Source organism: Oncorhynchus kisutch, linkage group LG10 (genome assembly GCF_002021735.2).
Source record: "Oncorhynchus kisutch isolate 150728-3 linkage group LG10, Okis_V2, whole genome shotgun sequence".
Lineage (NCBI taxonomy): Eukaryota > Metazoa > Chordata > Actinopteri > Salmoniformes > Salmonidae > Oncorhynchus > Oncorhynchus kisutch.
This window is the reverse complement of record NC_034183.2, coordinates 59,006,046-59,028,508: the sequence shown is the minus strand read 5'-3', so window position 1 is coordinate 59,028,508 and position 22,463 is coordinate 59,006,046. Positions and strand designations below refer to the sequence as shown.

Below are 22,463 nucleotides of genomic sequence, written 5' to 3'. Positions count from 1 at the left end.
GCCTGATTGGTGAAGTTCTGCAGAGATGGTTGTCCTTCTGGAAGGTTCTCCCATCTCCATAGAGGAACTCTGGAGCTCTGACCAAGGCCCTTCTCCCCCGATTGCTCAGTTTGGCATTTAAGAATGATGGAGGCCACTGTGTTCTTGGGAACCTTCAAAGCTGCAGACATTTTTTGGTACCCTTCCCCAGATCTGTGCCTCGACACAATCGTGTCTTGGAGCTCTACGGACAATTCCTTCAACCTCATGGCTTGACTTTTGCTCTGACATGCACTGTCAACTGTGGTACTTTATATAGACAGGTTTGTGCCTTTCCAAATCATGTCCAATCAATTGAATTTACCACAGGTGGACTCCAATCAAGTTGTAGAAACAAGGATGATCAATAGAAACAGGATGCACCTGAGCTCAATTGCAAGTAAATAAGGTTTTTATGTTTTCTATTTTTAATACATTTGCAAAAATGTAATTATGGGGTATTATGTGTAGATTGATGAGAAAAAATATAATTTCATCATTTTCAGAATAAGGCTGTAACGTAACAAAATGTGGAAAGAGTGAAGGGTTCTGAATACTTTTCCGAATGCACTGTATCTACCTCTGTCATTCCAGTATCCCTGCACATTGTAAATATGCTATCGGAACTGAACTTGTATATAGCTTCTTATTTCCTATTTCTTATTTCTTGTGTGTTTTTGTTCTACCTTCTGTTATTTTTAGTACTTCATGGATACTGATTACTGCATTGTTGGGTTTAGAGCATGCAAGAAAGGCATTTCACTGTACTTGTGAATGTGATATTAAAACTTAAAACTAAAGGAGGGGACTAGAGGAGGGGACTAAGCATGTACCCCTGAAGGGCCCCCGTGTTGAGGGTCAGCATGGCAGAATGGCGGATGGGTTGTTGCCTACGTTCACAACCTAGGGGCGGCCCGTCAAGAAGTCCAGGATCCAGTTGCAGAGGGAGGTGTTTAGTCCCAGGGACCTTAGCTTAATGATGAGCCTTGAGGGCACTATGGTGTTGAATGCTGAGCTGTAGTCAATAATCAGCTTTCTCACGTAGGTGTTCCTTTTGTCCAAGTGGGAAAAGGCAGTGTGGAGTGCAATAGAGACTGTGTCAACTGTGGATCTGTGGGGGCGGTATGTGAATTGGTGTGGGTCCAGAGTGCCTGGGATGATGGTGTTGATGTAAGCCATGACCAGCCTTTCAAAGCATTTCATGGCTACAGATGTGAGTTCTACGGGGCAATAGTCATTTAGACAGGTTACCTTGGCGTTATTGGGCAAAGGTTCTGCTTGAAATATGTAGGTTTTACAGACTGGGTCAGGGAGAGTTTGAAAATGTCAGAAGACATTTGCCAGCTAGTCAGTGCACGCTCTGAGTACACGTCATGGCCCTGCGGCCTTGTGAATGTTTACCTATTTAAAAGGTCTTACATCGGCTACGGATAGCATGATCACAGTCATCCGGAACAGCTGGTGCTCTCACGCATGGTTTAGTGTTGCTTGCCTCGAAGGGAGCATAGAAGGCATTTAGCTCGTCTGAAAGGCTTGGGTGACTGGGCAGCTCGTGGCTAAATTTCCCTTCGTAATCTGTGATAGTTTGCAAGCCCTGCCATATCTGACAAGCTTCAGTGCCGGTGTAGTAGGATTCAATCTTAATTCTGTATAGCAGCTTTGCCAGTTTGATGGCTTGTCGGAGGGTGTAGCAGGATTTCTTATCCGCATATGGGTTAGTGTCATGCTACTTGAAAGCGGTTGCTCTTGCCTTTAGCTAAGTGCGGATGTTGCCTGTAATCCATGGCTTCTGGTTGGATAATGTACGTACGTTCCCTGTGAGGATGACATCGTTGATGCACTTATTAATGAAGGCCAGCATCCCGGAGTCGCCTCTTCACTGTTGACGTTGAGACTGGTGTTTTGCGGGTACTATTTAATGAAGCTGCCAGTTGAGGACTTGTGAGGTGTCTGTTTCTCAAACTAGACACTAATGTACTTGTCCTCTTGCTCAGTTGTGCACCGGGCCTCTCAATCCTCTTTCTATTCTGGTTAGGGCCGGTTTGCGCTGTTAATTGAAGGGAGTATTACACAGCGTTGTACGAGATCTTCAGTTTCTTGGCAATTTCTTGCATGGAATAGCCTTCAATTCTCAGAACAAGAATAGACTGCTGAGTTTCAGAAGAAAGTTCTTTGTTTCTGGCCATTTTGAGCCTGTAGTCGAACCCGATACTCAGCTAGTCGAAAGAAGGCCAGTTTTATTGTCAGGATAACAGTTTTCAACTGTGCTAACATAATTGCATAAGGGTTTTCTAATGATCAATTAGCCTACTAAAATGATAAACTTGGATTAGCTAACACAACATGCCATTATTACACAGGAGTGATGGTTGCTGATAATGGGCCTCTGTACGCCTATGTAAATATTCTATAAAATAGCTGCCGTTTCCAGCTACAATAGTCATTTACAACATTAACAATGTCTACACTGTATTTCTATTTTATTATTTTAATGGACGAAAAATGTGCGTTTCTTTCAAAAACAAGGACATTTCTAAGTAACCCCACATTTTTGAATGGTAGTATACACAGTACCAGTCAAAAGTTTTGACACACCTATTCATTCAAGGGTTTTACTTCATTTTTACTATTTTTTACATTGTAGAATAATAGTGAAGACATCAAAACTACAAAATAACACATATGGAATCATGTAGTACCTAAAAAAAGTGTTAAACAAATATTTTATATTCTTAAAAGTAGCCACCCATTCCATTGATGGCAGCTTTGCAGACTCTTGGTATTCTCTCAACCAGCTTCATGAGGTAGTCACCTGGAATCCATTTAAATTAACAGGTGTGCATTGTTGAAAGTACATTTGTGGAATTTATTTCCTTCTTAATGCGTTTGAGCCAATCACTTGTGACAAGGTAGAGAAGAAGATAGCACTATTTGGTAAAAGACCAAGTCCATAGTATGGTAAGAACCGCTCAAATAAGCAAAGAGAAACAGTTTGTGATGTGCAAAAGACACAGCTGAATGTGGTGGCAAGGTGGCACGCATGACTCGTTCATTATGCAAAACAGGAATGTTGGCCTATACGAGGGAGCTGTTGAGGATGGATGGCTTATTTGTGAGGGTTGCCTACTCAGTCAAAGTATATTTGCCATTGCTAAAGTAACTTGAGTTGTCCTCATGGTCCTCTCTTTTTAGCTACAGCGGCAAGAAAAAGTATGCGAACCCTTTGGAAATATCTGGATTTCTGCATAAACTGGTCATAAATTTTGATCTGATCTTCATCTAGGTCACAATAATAGACAAAAACAGTCTGCTTAAACTAATAACACACAAACAATTATATGTTTTCATGTCTTTATTGAACACACCATGTAAACATTCACAGTGCAGGGTGGAAAAAGTATGTGAACCCTTGGATTTAGTAACTGGTTGACCCTCCTTTGGCAGCAATAACCTCAACCAAACATTTTCTGTAGTCAGACCTGCACAACGATCAGGAGGAATTTTGGACCATTCTTCTTTATTAAACTGTTTTCAGTTCAGCAATATTCTTGGGATATCTGGGGTGAACTGCTCTCTTGAGGTCATGATACAGCATCTCAATAGGGTTGAGGTCAGGACTGACTGGGTCACTCCAGAAGGTGTATATTCTGTTGATTTACTTCTGTGTTTTTGGTTGTTGTCCTGTTGCATCACCCAACTTCTGTTGAGCTTCAATTGGCAGACAGATAGCCTAACATTCTCCTGCAAAATGTCTTGATAAACTTGGGAATTCGTTTTTCCGTCGATGATAGAAAGCTGCCCAGGCCCTGAGGCAGCAAAGTAGCCCCAAACCATGATGCTCCTTCCACCATACTTTACAGTTGGGTTGAGGTTTTTTCTCCCACACATAGTGTTGTGTGTTCCTTCCAAACAACTCAACTGTAGTTTCATCTGGTCACAGAACATTTTGCCAGTAGCACTGTGGAACATCCAGGTGCACTTTTGCAAACTTCAGACGTGTAGCAATGTTTTTTTGGACAGCAGGGGCTTCTTCCGTAGTGTCCTCCCATGAACACCATTCTTGTTTAGGGTTTTACGTATCGTAAACTCGTCAACAGAGATGTTAGCATGTTCCAGAGATTTCTTTAGCTGACACTCTAGGATTCTTCTTAAGCTCATTGAGCATTCTGCATGGTGCTCCTGCAGCCATCTTTGCAGGACAGCCACTCATAGGAGAGTAGTAACAGTGCTGAACTTTCTCCATATATAGACAATTTGTCTTACTTTGGACTGATGAACATCAAGGCTTTTAGAGATACTTTTGTAATCCTTTCCAGCTTTATGCAAGTCAACAATTCTTAATCTTAGGTCTTCTGAGATCTCTTTTGTTCGAGGCATGGTTCACATCAGGCAATGCTTCTTGTGAATAGCAAACTCAAATTTTGGGAGTGTTTTTTTACAGGGCAAGGCAGCTCTAACCATTGATTGGAATCCAGGTTAGCTGACTCTTGACTCCAATTAGCTTTTGAGAAGTCATTAGCCTAGGGGTTCACATACTTTTTCCAACCTACACTGTGAATGTTTAAATGATGTATTCAATATAGGACAAGAAAAAAAACAATACTTTGTGTGTTATTACTTTAAGCACACTATGTTTGTCAATTGTTGTGACTTAGATGAAGATGAGATCAAATTTGATTACCAATTTATGCAGAAATCCAGGTAATTCCAAAGGGTTCACATACTTTTTCTTGCCACGGTATACTTTAATTTTTACTGATCAAGCTCCAACTGAACAAGCCAAATAAAACATTTTGGTTGTAATCAATCTCTGACACTAGCAGCTCTATTTCAGTCTTATTTCCTTAGCTTTTTTTGGTTGCGCCGTTGTATTTCATGGTACGGCATTGTATACCGAACAGAAATATTAACGCAACATGTAAAGTATTGGTCCCATGTTTAATGAGCTGAAATAAAAGATCCCAGAAATGTTCCATAAGCACAAAAAGCTAATTTCTCTCAAATTTTGTGCACAAATTTGTTTGCAACCATGTTAGTGAGCGTTTCTCCTTAGCCAAGAAAATCCATCCACCTGACAGCTGTGGCATATCAAGAAGCTAATTAAACAGCATGATCATTACAAAGGTGCACCTTGTGCTCGAGACAATAAAAGGCAACTCTAAAATGTGCAGTTTTGTCACACATCACAATGCCACAGATGTTGCAAGTTGAGGGAGCGTTCAATTTGCATGCTGACTGCAAGAATGTCCACCAGAGCTGTTGCGAGAGAATTTAATGTTAATTTCTCAACCATAAGCCGCCTCCAACGTCATTTTAAAGAATTTGGCAGTACGTCAAACCGGCCTCACAACCGCACACCACATGTAACCCAGGACCTTTACATCTGGCTTCTTCACCTGAGGGATCGTCTGAGACCAGCCATCCGGACAGCTGATGAAATTGTGAGTTTGCACAACCGAAGAATTTCTGCACAAATTGTCAGAAACCGTCTCAGGGAAGCTTATCTGCATGCTTATCGTCCTCATCAGGGTCTTGACCTGACTGCAGTTTGGTATCGTAAATGTGGGTAAATGCTCACCTTCCATGGCCACTGGCATGCTGGAGAAGTGTGCTTTTCACAGATGAATCTGGGCAGATGGCAGACAGCGTGTATGGCGTCAAGTTTGCTGATGTCAACGTTGTGAACAGATTGCCCAATGGTGGCGGTGGGGTTATGGTATGGGCAGACATAAGCTATCAGACAACGAACACAATTGCATTTTATCAATGGTAATTTGAATGCACAGAGATACAGTGACGAGATCCTTAGGCCCAATGTCGTGCCATTCATCCGCCTCCATCACCTCATGTTTCAGTACGATAATGCATGGCCCCATGACGCAAGGATCTGGTGGTCACACCAGATACGGGCTGGTTTTCTGATCCTCTCCCCTTTTTAAGGTATCTGTGACCCATAGATGCATATCTGTATTCCCAGTCATGTGAAATCTATAGATTAGGGCCTAATTTATTTATTTAAATTGACTGATTCCCTTATATGAACTGTAACTCAGTATAATCTTTGAAATTGTTGCATGATGCGTTTATATTTTTGGGATGATTTTGACCATATGGTTAATGAGGGGCGTTTCAAAATGCAAATAGCCAAGGTCGTGCACAAGCACTGGTTCTCTCTTACTGGTGTGAATATGACACTGGTAGGATTGTTTGTTAAATCACATGTTTTCTATGTGCACAAACATTCTAAATTCCGCTCGTAAGTAGTATTTTCGAATAGTTTCTACGCAATATTGATAAATGAGGCCCAAGATGTGCAAAGCTTTTAGAGACTTAGCCAGAAAGACTCACAGCTGTAATTGCTGCCAAAGGTGATTCTAACATGTAATTACTTATGTAAGAGAGAGTTCTGTATTTATTATCAATACATTTGCAAACATTTCTAAAAACATGTTTTCACTTTGTCACTATGGGGGTATTGTGTGTAGATGTGTGAGACATGTATTTCTTTAATCCATTTTGAATTCAGGCTGTAACACTAAATGTGGAATAAGTCAAGGGGTATGAATACAAGGCACTGTTTTCCAGTCTGTGCTAGCAAAACAGTCCTGTGGTTTAGAATTTGCTTCATCGGACCACTTCTGAATTGAGCGTGTCACTGGTACTTGCTGTTAGATTTATGGAAAGAACAAGCTATTTGTAAACACAGAGAGCAAAATGATTACGAGATGGTCACTGTGAATCACCAATGCCATGCCAAATTCATGTGGCACAAAACACTGATGCCTGGGATGAGAGCTCTGATCTGTAGACTGTTTGTGAGTATGTAAGCAAGTCTGATATGAACTCTATCATGGGAGCATGCAAATGAATGTCATTTTGAACACCATACACTGCGAAAGAATGAAAGATTTTATTCTGGATTTTCTATTTTCTTTGATATTGAATACAGCATTGTTGAGGAAGAGCTTGCAAGTGAACATGTGTACGTGAAACCTATCACTTCATAATATGCAGTATCAAATTATCCAAAGCAGTTTGTCAAGACATGAAAATGTAATGTTTGTTTTGTGAAATAGTACATTGACAAGTTTGATAACAAACCCAGGCAGCCAGTAACTAAAGTGTAAGTAATTGAAGATGTTGCACATGCTGCAAAGTTTATATTTCAATGACATTGCATCAGTCCATTCAGCTAGCAACACAAGATAGTTGCAGGACGTATTGAAGTTACCCTCTATCTGGATAAATGTGTCTATCCGTCACAAATGTGTTGAAGAGAATAGCAAGGGTATAACAAATTCACACCGATTTCTATTACCGTTGTCAATGGAAAACGAGAATGGAAACTCATCAGGGCTTTGACTTCAGGAACAAAACTTGAATTGCTTTGTCTGATATACACTTTGCAAGAACTTCTAATCATGTCACGAGGATGCAATGTGCGGGCAAGTTACTGAGTTCAGTAGCCATGCCTACTAGCATTATGAATATAGAATGTACTCTGTGAAAGACCAACGATACTAATCGTTCAATTTATCCAGAGTTTCAGTTTGCTGTATAGGCTGTCAATCATACCAATCAGCCAATTACAAGTTGGGAGCCGGTTAGTGTTTTCGACCACAAAGGTGCGAAACCCCCCATCTCATCACGCACTCGCAAGCAATCGGGACACTAAACAGCACATCATGAAGATCTGAAGGTGGAAATCATTTACCCTCCGCTTGAACCTCAATGACTTGAACCACACTAACTAGAACACAGATTTTTACACAATATATATATAAAGTGTCCTTTGATAACAGAACGTAGTCAGTGTTATAGTTGTCTAATAAATTAGAATAAGTAACAAAATAATTGTCAACAGTAAAAAAAAGGATCATGGATCTATTACCTCTCAAAAATAGTTTTATTTAACATGTCAGATTTGGTCAATAGCTCAAACAATTCATTTTTGTTTTCTCAGGTACCATGATGTTGGAAATTAAATGCACAAACACTGCAGTCTCTAACCATCTGTTCAATCAGTATGGCAGCTACAATAAAATAGAGTGTGGTCACGAGAGCAGTGTGAATACTGTTTAACAAGGGTGCACTTTTATAAAGGGGTCATTTTGATGGCTTTGAGAGGGGGCACTTCAGTTTCAATAACTGTTTCCAGCCAGCAAGGATTACACTGCCTGAAAAAAAGTCCTTGCAAACAACATAGGCAGATATATTGTGGTGCAGTCAGTTCAATGACATAGATGGATGTGATGAAGGTCAATGTGATTCACTCCTCGATTAGAATGATTTAATCCAGGACAAAACCTATGGCAGTTTCGGGACCCTAAGAGGTGCACGTTTTGGTTTTTGCCGTAGCACTACACAGCTGATTCAAATAATCAACTAATCATCCAGCTTTGATCATTTTAATCAGCTGTGTAGTGTCAGGGCAAAAACCAAAACGTTCAGAGATTGGAAAAAACTGGCCTATGGCAAATCAACAGGATCCAGCTCACTGACTTTGTTTGCATAGTAGGAAACATACCACTCTATAGATTATTTTAGAATGTTGTAAATCAAAATAGTTATAGCCATAATAATTGTCATTGAAATAATAATATTTAGTAACAAACTTAAACCTTCCATTTGGTTCATTCCGAGAGTATCCATTACCTCTCTATACTGGCTAAAGCTGGTATTAAACACACTTCCCATGTGCAAAGCTTATGAACTAACACTAACATAATTATCAGTGATGTATACAGAACTTCAATATTTCAAGAGAACCCCCCCCCAAAAAGTGTGCATGTTAACCCCTCCCTTACCCCTCACCCAGCCTGGTCTCATAGACTAGACGTAACATAGTAAATGTATATCTGGGACACTCAAATTAGTATATTACGTTTGGTATGGTTACATAAAACAGATGGTTACTTAAGACAAAAACTAAAGTAAGGTGGATGGGTTGGCGTATAACATGAATGTCTAGCATCATGGACAACTTCAGCACCTTCTGAACTACTTTTTAGCTACTTAGCCTACCTCCTAAACTCTAACCCCGAGCCTAGCTAACAGACAGCTAGCTAGAATTTGTAACATACCATACGTTTTGCTAATTCGTAACATATTGTACGGGTGATGGAAATCCCCAAATGAACACATACCATACGAAACGTAACATATCATACTAAATGGCGTGTCTCGGATTTACCTACAGAATAAGACAAAATGCTCTGAGACTAGGTATGCTTCACTGCCTCTTTCAGCATCTAGGGCTAAATGCTCTCATCTGCACAACTCTGAATTATGTATTCTTCTCTCTCCTTATTTAGAATTACAGTCTTAGCTTTTAGGCCACCGCCCTTGCAAAACAGGAATGACACACCCAGAAGCATACTCTGAACCCAACAATACAAAGTATGATTTGGTAAAAAATAACTAAGGTATAGAAATCAATATGATATTTTACTAGGTTTAACTACCATGTTATTACTTATTGTTTGCCAACATTGATATAATGTATTAATGTGCAGGACTACACATGTGGAGATACATTTATTCACATCTTTAAATTTACTGGGCAGATACTCATGGTGTGCTGAAGAAAATATTGAGTCTATACGCTAGATAGGAACTACTACTACAGGCACATTTGAGGAACTTCCCATCTCTCTTGTATTGGATATTAAATTATGGGTCAATTATATACCCACAGGTTAGGCCTTAGTTAGCATCCTCAATCTATTTAGCCAGTAGTAGCGGTAGGCGTGGTAGAGTCCGACCGCTAATTGTAGACACCCTCCTCTTGGCCGCAAAGACAAATGTTTTAATTTTTGTTTGTCATGAGGCGGAGAGAAAATGTTACTGTTTTAAAGCTAGTTTCCTGCAATTCCACACATTTTATCATAGGGTGAGAGAAAATTAAGTCAAAGTCTTTTTTTTTTTGAAGGAGTGTGGCAGTCCCATTCCGTTTGTAATGTTTGCTTTATTGAAGAGAGTACAATGTGAAAGACAGGGAAGATGGGGTGATTCAAAGGGCAGTGGGCCGGTTTCAAACCCACGACAACTCCGGCATATATGTGTGCCGCTGGACCACACAGAAAATCTGCAGTTTTAAAGCAAATTTTCTGAAATTCTACACATTTTGCCATGGCTTACATGTTCTTATGCTATTGGAGTGAATTCAAATCAAATTCCATAAAATGTTTTGCATTTGAGAATGGAATCTTATTTAAGATATATAGCTCCATTACATATTTTCTACATACTTTATATCTGGTTTAGTTGTTTATGTTTACACTGAAAATGTTTAACCAGCCCGAAAATGTTTAATCATATTTTTTGGAGCAGTGGCAACAATTTAGCAGCGGTGGCTCTCCGCTGCTAAATGAATATAGGAGAAACACTGTCCGGTGAGTGCAATTAGCTCCAATGAGTGTAATTTTCTCAATATTAGGAGTTGAGAAATAAAGTTGACATCATTAGAAATAAGATATTATCCTCTTTTATATTGTGTCTACTTTAAAATTAATTGAAACTTGTTGCTAGCAATATTGATAAAAACATTGAAATAAAATAATATTTGTATATTTCCATGAACACCCTGCAGTACCCCTGTATTAGTGTGATCATATTCTGTAACGTTTTGTCTGTCTACAATGGCAGCAGCAAATGCTTTTAAGATGCAATATGCAGAAATCACTCACCATTTCCTGGTTGCTAAACGTCTAATACTTTGCCTATGTTGGTGACAAAACAAGCAATGTAGAGAATCATTGTACCATCTAAATTGTTGTGAGATATCTTTCCAATAACCAAAAAATAGTATTTTCAGCTGTTTGAAGCTGGTGTACAAAAACAAAAGAAACTAACATTTCTATGTGAATTTTCTCAGGTCACCCAAAAAGTTAAACCTTGCATCTTTAAATTGGCATAAGACACATGAATAATGTGAAAGTTAATAACGTTTGCCTTCCAGCAAAATCGGTTTTCATTTGATGGAAGAACAGTTGTGAAAGTTTGACGGTTGTACAGAACAGAAGCATAAATTAATTCTTAATATCCCCCAAAAAGACGTATACAGATTAAACAGACTATTCATGGAGATATTTGGTCAGTACTGTTTTGTTAAATGGCAGTGCTAAATTACTTCTTCCCCCGCTCAATTCGGACCCAAGATCTCATTTGTTAAGCCCTTTTGAAAATATTGGACAAATAAGGCACTTGCAGTCCTAACCAGCTCTAACAGGTATAAACTGTATTAACTGTTAACTAATAAAGAAAATACCCCCCAGGGTTTTCAACAAAACAGACGACTGCTGTCTATTTACAGGTGCAAGTGTTTCACATAAGAGACAGAGGCTTCAGTCCTGCAGGAGAAAGTTGTACTTCCCAAAGTCAAACTCGTCTGGCCTGATGAGCATGTCTTTACGGGCCTTGGCCAGCTTCCGCCGCAGGAATTCTCGCCTCTCCTGCCATTCCACCAGCTCCTCAACACTGTGGGCATAGTCACAGCTCACCCCCTCAGGACAGCCACTCTCCAGCCTGTCAATCACATTGATCTATATTATACATACGTCAATCACTGTACACCGATAAAATTTTACAGGAACAAATAGGATAAGAGTGTGGTAAGTGAACCCTACCATATCCCAGGTGTTTTCTGTGTGCATATACAGAGCATCTCTTGATGGGTAATGAGAAAGGAACTACAGTATTGAGACCCAGTACTGTGACTCTGGGCGAGTGTTACCTGGGACAAAGGGCGAGGCGGAGTCCGGGGAAGCGGTATGTCCACGTGAGGCTCTCGTCCTCTCCCTCGCAGCTGAATACACGGTCCTTGTGTTTCTCTGAGGAGATGTGCTGCTGCCACTGGCGCTCGCTGTTACTATGCCTCCCACACAGACGACAGTGGAAGCCGCTCTAGAATACACACGCACAGTAAAACTGTTCTCAAAGTACGTTACGCATTCATACACACTGACATACGCACACATTGCATGAAGATGCATGAAGATGCATGCACACTATCAAAATGCAGTGGTAGATAGCTTTTACAAATGAGAAAGGTGAATGTATTGTTTGCGTTCTACATCCAACAAACAGGTTTTGTGAGTAAGTGCCTTTACTCACCATTGGCTCGGCATAGTCGGTTGGCATGACAATTTGCTTCTCCTCTACGGGTTGGGTGTTCAGGGTGTCATCCCGCAGATGGTTTTGATTCGTCATTGTAAGCCACATGTCGTACATCTGCTGCATATCCTTCACTTCAGGAACAGGTTCAAAGAGGAACATAGGTAACAATATTAATGCGTATACATTGATGTATACGCTGCCTCGATGAGCGTGTTTATTAGCGAGTGCATCGGAGATGTCGTACCCACTGTGACTATTAAAACCTTTCCCGACCAGAAACCGTGGATTGATGCGAGCATTCGCACAAAACTGAAAGCGGGAACCACCTCTTTCAATCATGGCAAGGACACTGGAAACATGACCGAATACAAACAGTGCAGCTATTCCCTCCGCAAAGCAATCAAACAAGCAAAGCATCAGTATAGAGGCAAAGTAGAGTCGCAATTCAACAGCTCAAACACGTCTGTGAGACATATGTGGCAGGGTCTACAGTCAATCCCGGGTTACAAAAAGAAAACAAGCCCCGTTGCGAAGATCTTCGTCGTTCTCCCAAACAAATTAAACAACTTCTTTGCTCGCTTTGAGGACAATACAGTGCCACTGACACGGCTCGCTACCAAAGCCAAAGTATGTGACAAATAAATTTGATTTGAGATGCACAATCGAGAGAATCCTGTCTGGCTGTATCACCACCTGGTATGGCAACTGCTCCACTCTCAACTGCAAGGCTCCCCAGAGGGTAGTGAGGTCTGCTCAACGCATCACCGGGGGCAAACTACCTGCCCTCCAGGATACCTATAGCACCCGATGTCACAGGAAGGCCAAAAAGATCATCAAGGACAACAACCACCCGAGCCACTGCCTGTTCACCCCGCTATCATCCAGAAGGTGAGGTCAGTACAGGTGCATCAAAGCAGGGACTGAGAGACAGAAGCTGTTTTTCAATCTCAAGGCCATCAGACTGTTAAACAGCTATCACTAACAGAGGCTGCTGCCAACATACAGACTCAAATCTCTCGCCACTTTAATAAATGGACTTAAAGGTATCACTAGTCACTTTAATAATATTTACATATCCTACATTACTCGTCCCATATGTATACTGTATTCTATACCATCTACTGCATCTTGCCTATGGCGCACTGCCATCGCTCATCCATATATTTATATGTATATATTCTATTCATCCCTTTACATTTGTGTGTGTAAGGTAGTTGTTGTGAATTTGTTAGATTACTTGTTAGATATTACTGCATTGTCGGAACTAGAGGCACAAGCATTTAGCTAAACTCGCATTAACATCTGCTAACCATGTGTATGTGACCAATAAAAATTGACGTGTCCTGGTGGGTATAATAGGCATCTGAGCCAATCCTGCTCATAGATCAAAGTAAACAAAGGCGATAATGTGGAACAAAAGGTTTAGTGGATAATGAAAATATAGTGTAAACTTACAGCCATTGTTCTTCATATAAGTCCATACTTGCTTCTCCTCTTCACTGTGGGCAAAGGCACAGTTCCCAATGTAGTGGCACTTCTTCTGCTTCACCACATGGGCACATATCTGAGGGGGACACGTTATGACGTTACGCACAGACTACGAGGATGTTTGTGGAAACAAGTTTGCACAGTGTCAATGATTAAGTATTAAATTCAACTGACCAATATATACCGTTACCCATGAGCACACTAACATAATAGTTAATTATAAGTTAAACAGACACAATGATAATATGCTTGGATGAGTCTATCAAAAATCATTTCTAGCAGGTAGTGCATGAGGAGTAGCAGGGGGCAGTACACACGTCATACTGCTGGGGGTAGGTCTTGGCAAAAGGCAACGTCCGCACCATCACCCACTTCTTTCCCTCGAAGAACTTCACCAACAGTACCCGACACTCCTTCGTCCAACTACAGGGAGAGAGATGTAAGAGTTACGGTGGACCTTCCAGAAAGATACTATCCTAAATTACATAGGGCTTCGCTGTAAACGCTCCATACACCTTGGTTTGTGTCCCCGAGATGAACATTCTCTATTGTCATTCAAAAAACCGAACACATATCTCAGACTACACAACTAATATACAATGGCCATACATTGACCAGTGCTGCCACACATTGGCTAACTGGGCTTACTGCATTGTGTCCCGCCACCCACCAACCCCTCTTTTACGCTACTGCTACTCTCTGTTCATCATATATGCATAATCACTTTAACCCTATCTACATGTACATACTACCTCAATCAGCCTGACTAACTGGTGTCTGTATGTAGCCTCGCCTACTTTTATAGCCTCGCTACTGTGTATAGCCTGTCTTTTTACTGTTGTTTTATTTCTTTACTTACCTATTGTTCACCTAATACCTTTTTTGCACTATTGGTTAGAGCCTGTAAGTAAGCATTTCAATGTAAGGTCAACACCGGTTGTATTCAGCGCACGTGACAAATAAACTTTGATTTGATAGACAATAGTGAATAACAGTGGTCAGTCATATAGAATTGTTGCATACTACAGTGAAGCATTGGTCTCCATCTGGCTAGGGATGCTAGGTAGAGTGCAGCCTCACCTGTGCCTGGCCTTGGCTGCACAGTACTTAAGCGCTTTGTCCGGCTCGCTGACCAGCCCGTCCCTCCAGCACTGACCACAAACAAACTTCCTCTTCAGGTTCAAGCAATAGCCTCCTCCCCCACCTCCACCACTTGAGGATGAAGATGATGGTGGCATGTACACCGGCTTATAGTCAACAAGTCACAGGGACAAAAACAGAGAGGCAAAAGGTAGAGAATCAGACAAACTACACAGGAGCCGTTGTCTCACCATATTATGAGATGTGGCATAGCAGGGATATTATACCTTGGGTTTGTGCATGATCTGCTCCTGTTTATGCCAGTGTCGCTTTGATTCCTGAACAATTTCTTCATGAGTGATGCCTAAAGAACAGGCACATACACAGAAAAGTGATGCCTAGTTGAGCCTAGGCATCACTTTTTACAGACAGTATTTACAAACAGTGTTTTACAGTGTTTATCAACTATGACAAGTCTGAACGGCAGTGTCTACTGACACCTACTGGACTTTGTTGAAATGTTCCTGACTTTTAGTATATTTATAAATAAAGATGTTTTATTGTAGATCGGCCTCTACATTTAAAAATGTTTTCACATTTATTAGACAGGAATAAATATGTCTCTCTGTGTCTGAGACCAAGTACAATGTTCATGAGTGTGTGTGCATCAATCTGACTGTACCAGAGTCTTGCTGCAGCCTCCAGCACTTGAGCTCTATGACAGAGTGGGCAAAAGAGCAGCTGTCCTCTCGCTGGCAGCCGTAGCGCTGGGCATGGCGGCACACGTCCAACTGGCACTGGGTGTACAGCGGGCGGATCTTAGTGTAGTGCACGCTGCTGGACCTCACCGCATGCACCAGGCACCTGCAGGGCAGAGGGGGGGAAGAGTGAGGGTTTGTGTGTGTGTGTGTGTGTGTGTGTGTGTGTGTGTGTGTGTGTGTGTGTGTGTGTGTGTGTGTGTGTGTGTGTGTGTGTGTGTGTGTGTGTGTGTGTGTGTGTGTGTGTGTGTGTGTGTGTGTGTGTGTGTGTGTGTGTGTGTGTGAGGGAGGGGAGCAAATGTGACTCACTTGTTTTTGTCGAATGGGTGTCGGGCGCAGGGGTTGGAGCAGGTGGACGGCACCTCCTTACTGTGCTTACTGATGATCCTGGGCTTACTGTCATAGCACTCCTGAGGAGAGAGAAAGGGGGGGGAGAGAATGAGGGGGAAAGTTGAGGTAAACAGAGACAACAAGTAGAGGGGAGCATTGTTTTAGAGGTCTGCGCGGGACAGATTTTTTCCATCAAATGTTTATTGCGCCTCCACTTCTTTCCATTATCAATATGTATTTATACACACTGTGGTAAGCTACAGTCTAATCATATTTAAGTTAACTGCCACGTGATTCTCCACCCATGTAGGCAGACAACTTTATTTCAATGAGACCACACATACTAGGCACACTTGAACTCTCACTCCCAACTAGGAGAGGAGAGATAGGCTACTGAAGTTGAAGCAGTGTGTGAATAATGCGAAAATTGTGCTTTTAGCCTACAAAGCAGAATGACGACCATTTCCAAATAATCTGCGGGACAACAAAAATATTTTAATCCCAAAGTCGTCTGTCTGACTGCACGCTCCCCGCCCGCAGCATGAAAAATGACGACCGCTCTGCAGCGATCTCTGTCGGGACTCGCAGCCCTCTACCATGTTTCACTGGTAAAGCTTGGACATATGGAGGTGTGTCTGTGTAAGGGTACACGTGTGTGTGTGTCCTACCTCACAGAGGTACATGAACATGCCGTTGTGGAGCTGCAGCAGGCATGTGATGCTGAGCCTGTCATTGTTGGGGCTCTGCGGGTCAAACAACAGCTCTCTCTTCAGGGCTCCCTTCCTCTCCAGGGTCCACACATCTACCTCCTCCTGGCAGTAGGCAAACGTACAGCCCTCCCTGTACTTACACTTCTGAGTCTCCAGCACCTCTGCACAGAGGGAAGGAACTTAGATTACAACATATACAAACTCAGACCAACGCTAACCTTTAGGACCCTTTTTCCACAGATTAAAACGACTGGGTAATTTGACCTATGACACACACACACATTATCTTCATCTAAACAGAGCCTCTTTCCCACACCAGTGACTGTTGTTTTCCGTACCTTTGCAGAGCACAAACGGCCCAGTAAAATTGTGCGTGGGGCGGGGTCGCACCCTGTTCCAGACAGGGTGCTCTGCAGCCCTGATCCTGCACAGAAGAATGTCCCGCTTACAACGGTGGGCCAATTCTGCCTGGTGCTGGTAGTCCAGGACCCCTGGACCTGAGAGACAGAGAAAGGGAGGGAGGAGAGAGGGATATACGGGTAAAGAGGGGGAGAGAGACAGAGAAAGGGGTAGTTAAGGGGGGACATAAGAATAGACAGGTGAACCTCAGCTATGATGCCTTGAAACTGTCAGTCCTATTAGTTAGAAGTAGGGGGCCTCCCGAGTGATGCAGCGGTCTAAGGCACTGCATCGCAGTGCTAGAGGCTTCCCTACAGACCTAGGTTCGATCCCAGGCTGTGTGGCATCCGGCCGCAACCGGAAGACCCATGTGGCGGCGCACAATTGGCCCAGCATCGTCTGGGTTAGGAGAGGTTTTGGCTGGCCAGGATTTCCTTGTCCCATTGCGCTCTAGCAACTCCTTGAGGCGGGCTGGGTGCATGCACGCTGACTTTGGTCGCCAGCTGTAGTGTTTACTCCGCCACATTGGTGCGGTTGGCTTCCAGGTTAAGCTAACAGTGTGTCAAAAAGCAGCATGGCTTGGCGGGATTGTGTTTGGGAGGATGCATGGCTCTTGACCTTCGCCTCTCGAGTCCGTACGGGACTGGGACAAGACTAACTACCAATTGGGGAGAAATTGGGGAGAAAAGGTACACAACTAAAAAAAAATTTTTTAAATTACATTAAGAAGTAAACTGGGGGAGGGACACTAGCTGAGAGCGAGTTTATCATGTCCACTACTGTACCTATCCAGCTGTAGCACGTGGCACAGGCCTGCATGAAGTCATGGGTGGCTGCTAGGGGGTTCTTGGTCAGCTGAGAAAGCTTGGAGGAGACCTGGCCATTCTTTACCACCTACATCGCCATGGTAATAGAAATTAATTTAGGTTAATATGTCAAGGTAAAACTAGCATGACGTTGTAAACGACAAAGTTCTATGTGACCTAAACGTTGCATAATACATGTTTTAATTTAAATGTACGGGAGGGAGTCTAACAAATTCTGCTGACAGAAATAAATGGCTTACTGTGTGGTTGGACTTCTTGGGCGAACGTGTTGCAGAGAGAACATTGTGGGAGATTCTTGCACCTTAAGATAGCGTGAGAACAAAAAAACAGAACAATCAATTATAACACCTACATTAGGTTCATACCTTCCTTGGTGTTAAATATTAAAAGGAAAATGAACCATGTATACATTGCTATAAGCTAACAAGACATTACCACCCTCAATCGACTCACCAGGCAGGTTGAACTCAGAGAGGGAGTCCAGCCCCCCTCCCCCCACCACCACTGGTTTGGCTGCTATTGCACCCCCAAGTGGGTAGAAACTGTCAAGGGCATCTAAGGCATCAAGTGAATAGAGTGCTGTTGTGGGAGCCGGGGCATCCCCACCACCAAGGCCTGAAAGGGTGTCCAGGTTGTTTAAAGTATCTAGAGAGTCTAGTGCATCAAGGCCATCTAAAGATTTCAGAGCACCCAGGGCATCCCCCCCACCCATGCCTGGGAATGTGTCCAGAGAGTTGAGCTGGCTGATGGCTGAGTTGAAGAAGGCTGGGGGGAGCCGGGGCGAGGGGGCGGGCAGGCGTGAGGGAAATGGGAGCTGGATGGGGACACAAGCTGAGCTGGGGAGGATGATGGGAAAGGCACGTTGGGGGGGAATCTGAATGAGAACGAGAGAATGAGAAGTTGCATTGACAGATTCAGGGAAGCTATATCAGAATACTCTTGTCGACCAGTAGACAAACTCACACAGTCCAGCAGGCTGTCTAGATCGTCTCCCATCAGCTCACTGTCACCCAGGTTCTCCGACTCAGGCACAGAGATGGGCAACCGCCGGGGGCCTTGGACAGGGCTACCCAGAAGTTTGGAGTAGACCAGAGGACCAGAGGGAGAGGATTCATCACTAACTGGGATAGCGGTGGATAGAGGCTTGCAGGAGATACCAACTGAAAGACAGGGAGAGGGAACAGGTGAGATAAATTTTCTGGAAGTTATTCAATTGTTATTACTACTTTTGACAAATCTTCTTCGATAGTCTTTACATTACAATGAGATAGGTAATTCAACATTTCTGGTCAGGAGAATTACTACCTGATGAGATGTCACTTAAGGAATCCAGACCACTGCCATACATCTTGAGGTGAAAAGAGAAAGACAACAGCTTCTGTTTAAGTGACAATAAATCAACAGGTAAACCAAAGTACATTCCAAATCTCAACCAATTTAAGTGGAAATATGCAACTTTTTGGGCAGCCCAACTAAATTCACATAGAAATGTGGTTATAGATGTATCATTCTACTTGAAAACAAGTCTAAAAGGCGATAGATATTTTCTATGTGCTCCCTTCTATGCTTCCTATTCTTATGTTTTGTTTTTTTGTCAATTACTTTTGCTTTTGTACACCAGCTTCAAACAGCTGAAAAATATATTTTTGGTTATGGAAAATATATTTCAGAGCGGTTTAGATGGTACAATGATTCTCTAAACTATACTAGCTTATAATTACCTTATAATTAGGCAAACTATTAGTTTCAGCAACTATGAAATGGCGGAGCGATTTCTGTATAGTGGAACCTTAAAGTGTAATGGTGAAAGTTGTTGCACTTGCCTCTCCTGCAAAATGAGCTGAGTTCCCATTACTTTTCTCAGATTTGGCCGACTCCTGCAAAGGAAACAAATACTAACTCCATAAAGAGTCAACCTAATGAAAATGTCAAACTTAATGACTTCAATTGTTATGAATCCAAATTGAGATATGAATCCAAATTGAGATTTAAACCAGGGCATAAGCAGCTCATGGCAGATTTGATCAGAGAATGGCAGATTGAGAACAATTGAATCCAAGCCACTTATCATGGAAGGTAATTTGCCATGCTGTTTGAATCTAGACCTTCTGCTTTGGAAACGGATTCTCACCTGTGTGCTAATGTAGGCTTTGCGTATCTTCAGGCCCAGTTTGTTAGCTAGCTCCTGTGCCAACTCATACACATGTTTGTCCTATGAAGAGTACAAGATAATATATATATATATATATATATATATATTTTTTTTTACATTTAAATACGCTTTTTATTAAATATATTTCATCGAACACTTATTCTGAGTTACATGATACTGCAAAAGTATGGTGTGAGGTCTCCCCCTCGCCACATCGTCTTCTCACATTCTTTTGAAAAACATCAAAGGTATTCGAAGGAGAGAAGGAAATGTGGAAACAAATCCACTTGTATGAAATTAAACTCTCCTTCTCCACTAGCGGATCATCATGAGGAATCCAAAATTACATATGTCAAGTGGTAAAAAGAAATGTTGCTAGTTGTGCTAGACATTTTATAGATAAAAACAATATAATACTTAACCTTTTAAAGGTGTGCATGCTTTTCTACTTCAAGAAAACAGCCTCTGATGTGAAAGGGTCATTCATAATGTTACTCACGTTAGGCGTAGTGAGCAGGCAGCCCGTGCTGCAGTTGTAGGCCTCTCTGAAACGGCCCAGCTCCCGCAGGCATAGAGCCTTCCTGTAGAGTGCCCTGCAACTGTCTTTGCACAGAGCCAGCGCACTGTCACAGTCCTGCACACCCTGCTCATACTCCCCCTGAGAGAGGAGAGAAAGAGATGACAGGTAACGTGTGGGTTCTGCCACAGAGTGAAAGACTAAGGCCATACAGTGGTTAATACAGGCTAATGAGAATGGGGTAATGATAGATGATACAGGCTCTGTAACTTCAAGGGGATGTTGAGAAAGTGTCTGACTGTTGGCAACATTTCAATGATGAGGCTGAAACACATGTTGCACATGATGCAATAGAACAATGTGATGCAACAACACGAAATACTGAAATAGAGAGATTGCAATGGGTATTCACCATTGGTTCAATATTTACCCACTACAGCACATTTGCTTCCAACACAATTGCTATTAAATATTATATGTAAAAGATGACTTCATACCTTTTGTATACAGAATTGTGAACCTCATTCAATCATCCATATTGTGGATCAAAGATGCATAATCCTGGTGACACACCACTCTGACTCACCATGCTGTGGTAGGCTGCTGCCCTGTTGAAATACAGACTCTCCAGCAGGGCTGAGGGAATTTCTAGAGACTCAGCCTGGGCATAGTGGGCCACGTTAACACCCTCACTGAAGTCCTTTATGGCCTGCTGCCACTCACCCTCCCTGAACATTGCATTCCCCTCATCCAGCAGGTCACACACCAACTGGGTCAGAAACCCCTGGAGGGACATTCAGAGAAGAGGAGGAGAGGAATATGGCATGGGCGTGAGATAAAGACAGTACACAGGAAAAGCCACAAAGGACATGGATGTGTCTAATCAGTATTATGGCTGGTTTTGGTACTTTTTTCCCATGGCAATAATGGACCAAATGTGAAATGGAGAACATCTCTGAAAAGGGCAAGCTGCATGACTGTGAGCACACAACATGTTCTTTGGAACAGTATAGGGGGTGTAGACATGCCTAGACTAAGGTCAAGAGAGAAGACAGTCATCGCATTCATTAATCCCTACCTTATAGCCTTCAGGCTTTGGATAAGGCAAAGAAGACCTAGGACAGAGGAAAGGATAACCTATCAATACAAGTGAACTAGTGCCGTATGGCCGTTTGAGGGTATAGGATGAATGACAAGTAAGAGAGCAACTGGCTACAATTTAGTTGAAAACTTGTGGGAATTGCAGGGGAATGTTTATTTCGCACTGTATGAATCCCAGGGCGTTCTGAATGCCCTCCTGGCGCTTTTGACGGTCCATGTCCATCTCTGCACACTGTAAAAAGAGAAAGGCCCATATCAACATAATTTTGACGTCTACTATCGAATTAACGTTACCTAGCCAGAATAAATAAACTAGGTTCAAGAGCTCGTGCAAAGTATACAGCAACGAGAAAATACTTGGCCAGTTTAGCCAAATATATATTTTTTGTTTAGCTAACGTTAAATAGTTAACCATGTCTCAAGTTATTTAGCTTTCATGCTAGCTAGCTAGCTAACGTTAGCTGGGCATGATTCGAGGAAGTTACAACCCACCTGGTGATAAAACACATAAATCGACGTTTACTGCTGTGGACAGCCGAAAATCTCGCCACAGAGAATTTAGAGCTGTACAGCAACCAGCCATCCAGTGCAATTCTTTGCAATGGTATTTTTTTCGTGGACAGTTTACATGTGAGTTTCACTTCCAATTCCTCAGCTGAACAATGAACACACGCTCCCTCCCTAGCTTGTTTTTGAGTTGCTTGGCTCCCACAAGGTCCTAGTGAGATTATTTCAAGGGTAGGGTGAGGTGTGCTCTGAATAAAATGTTTCTTGTTTAGACATGTGTAATAACATATTAACACATGTAATAAAGCATCAACACATGTCATAAGGAAGTAATCAATTATACACGAAATTAAAACGTTTGCATTTTTATTTTATTTGAGAAATTCATCTAGCTAGGATAGCTTTCACTTTTTTTGTGTTGATTCTCTCTGCAGTTCTAGCGCAAAGGCCGGCGGACGG

The 22,463-nt window shown here is 42.1% G+C and overlaps 1 protein-coding gene across 1 annotated transcript; it reads right to left on the bottom strand.

Moving 5' to 3' along the window:
• Positions 1-6,909: 6,909 nt before the first annotated feature.
• Positions 6,910-22,195, bottom strand: LOC109898522 (zinc finger CCCH domain-containing protein 7B). Its single transcript, XM_031834278.1, has 23 exons — positions 21,990-22,195; positions 21,662-21,729; positions 21,475-21,511; positions 20,983-21,180; positions 20,379-20,537; positions 19,859-19,939; positions 19,551-19,604; positions 19,033-19,075; positions 18,691-18,887; positions 18,181-18,601; positions 17,967-18,028; positions 17,686-17,794; positions 16,840-16,998; positions 16,460-16,662; positions 15,771-15,871; positions 15,386-15,567; positions 14,991-15,067; positions 14,704-14,870; positions 13,941-14,046; positions 13,591-13,699; positions 12,133-12,266; positions 11,753-11,922; positions 6,910-11,544 (listed from the first exon to the last, which is right to left on the bottom strand). Exons 2-23 carry the CDS (start codon positions 21,718-21,720, stop codon positions 11,364-11,366), a joined length of 3,009 nt encoding a protein of 1,002 aa, XP_031690138.1. The 5' UTR covers positions 21,721-21,729; positions 21,990-22,195; the 3' UTR covers positions 6,910-11,363.
• Positions 22,196-22,463: the final 268 nt, after the last annotated feature.

Coding starts and splice junctions, on each gene's coding strand:
- LOC109898522 (XM_031834278.1), bottom strand. CDS start 21,720: ATGGACATGGACCGTCAAAAGCGCCAGGAGGGCATTCAGAACGCCCTG. Junction 16,999..17,685: donor CACGTGCTACAGCTGGATAG/GTACAGTAGTGG, acceptor TCTGTCTCTCAG/GTCCAGGGGTCCTGGACTAC. Junction 11,923..12,132: donor CCGACTATGCCGAGCCAATG/GTGAGTAAAGGC, acceptor TGTGTATTCTAG/AGCGGCTTCCACTGTCGTCT.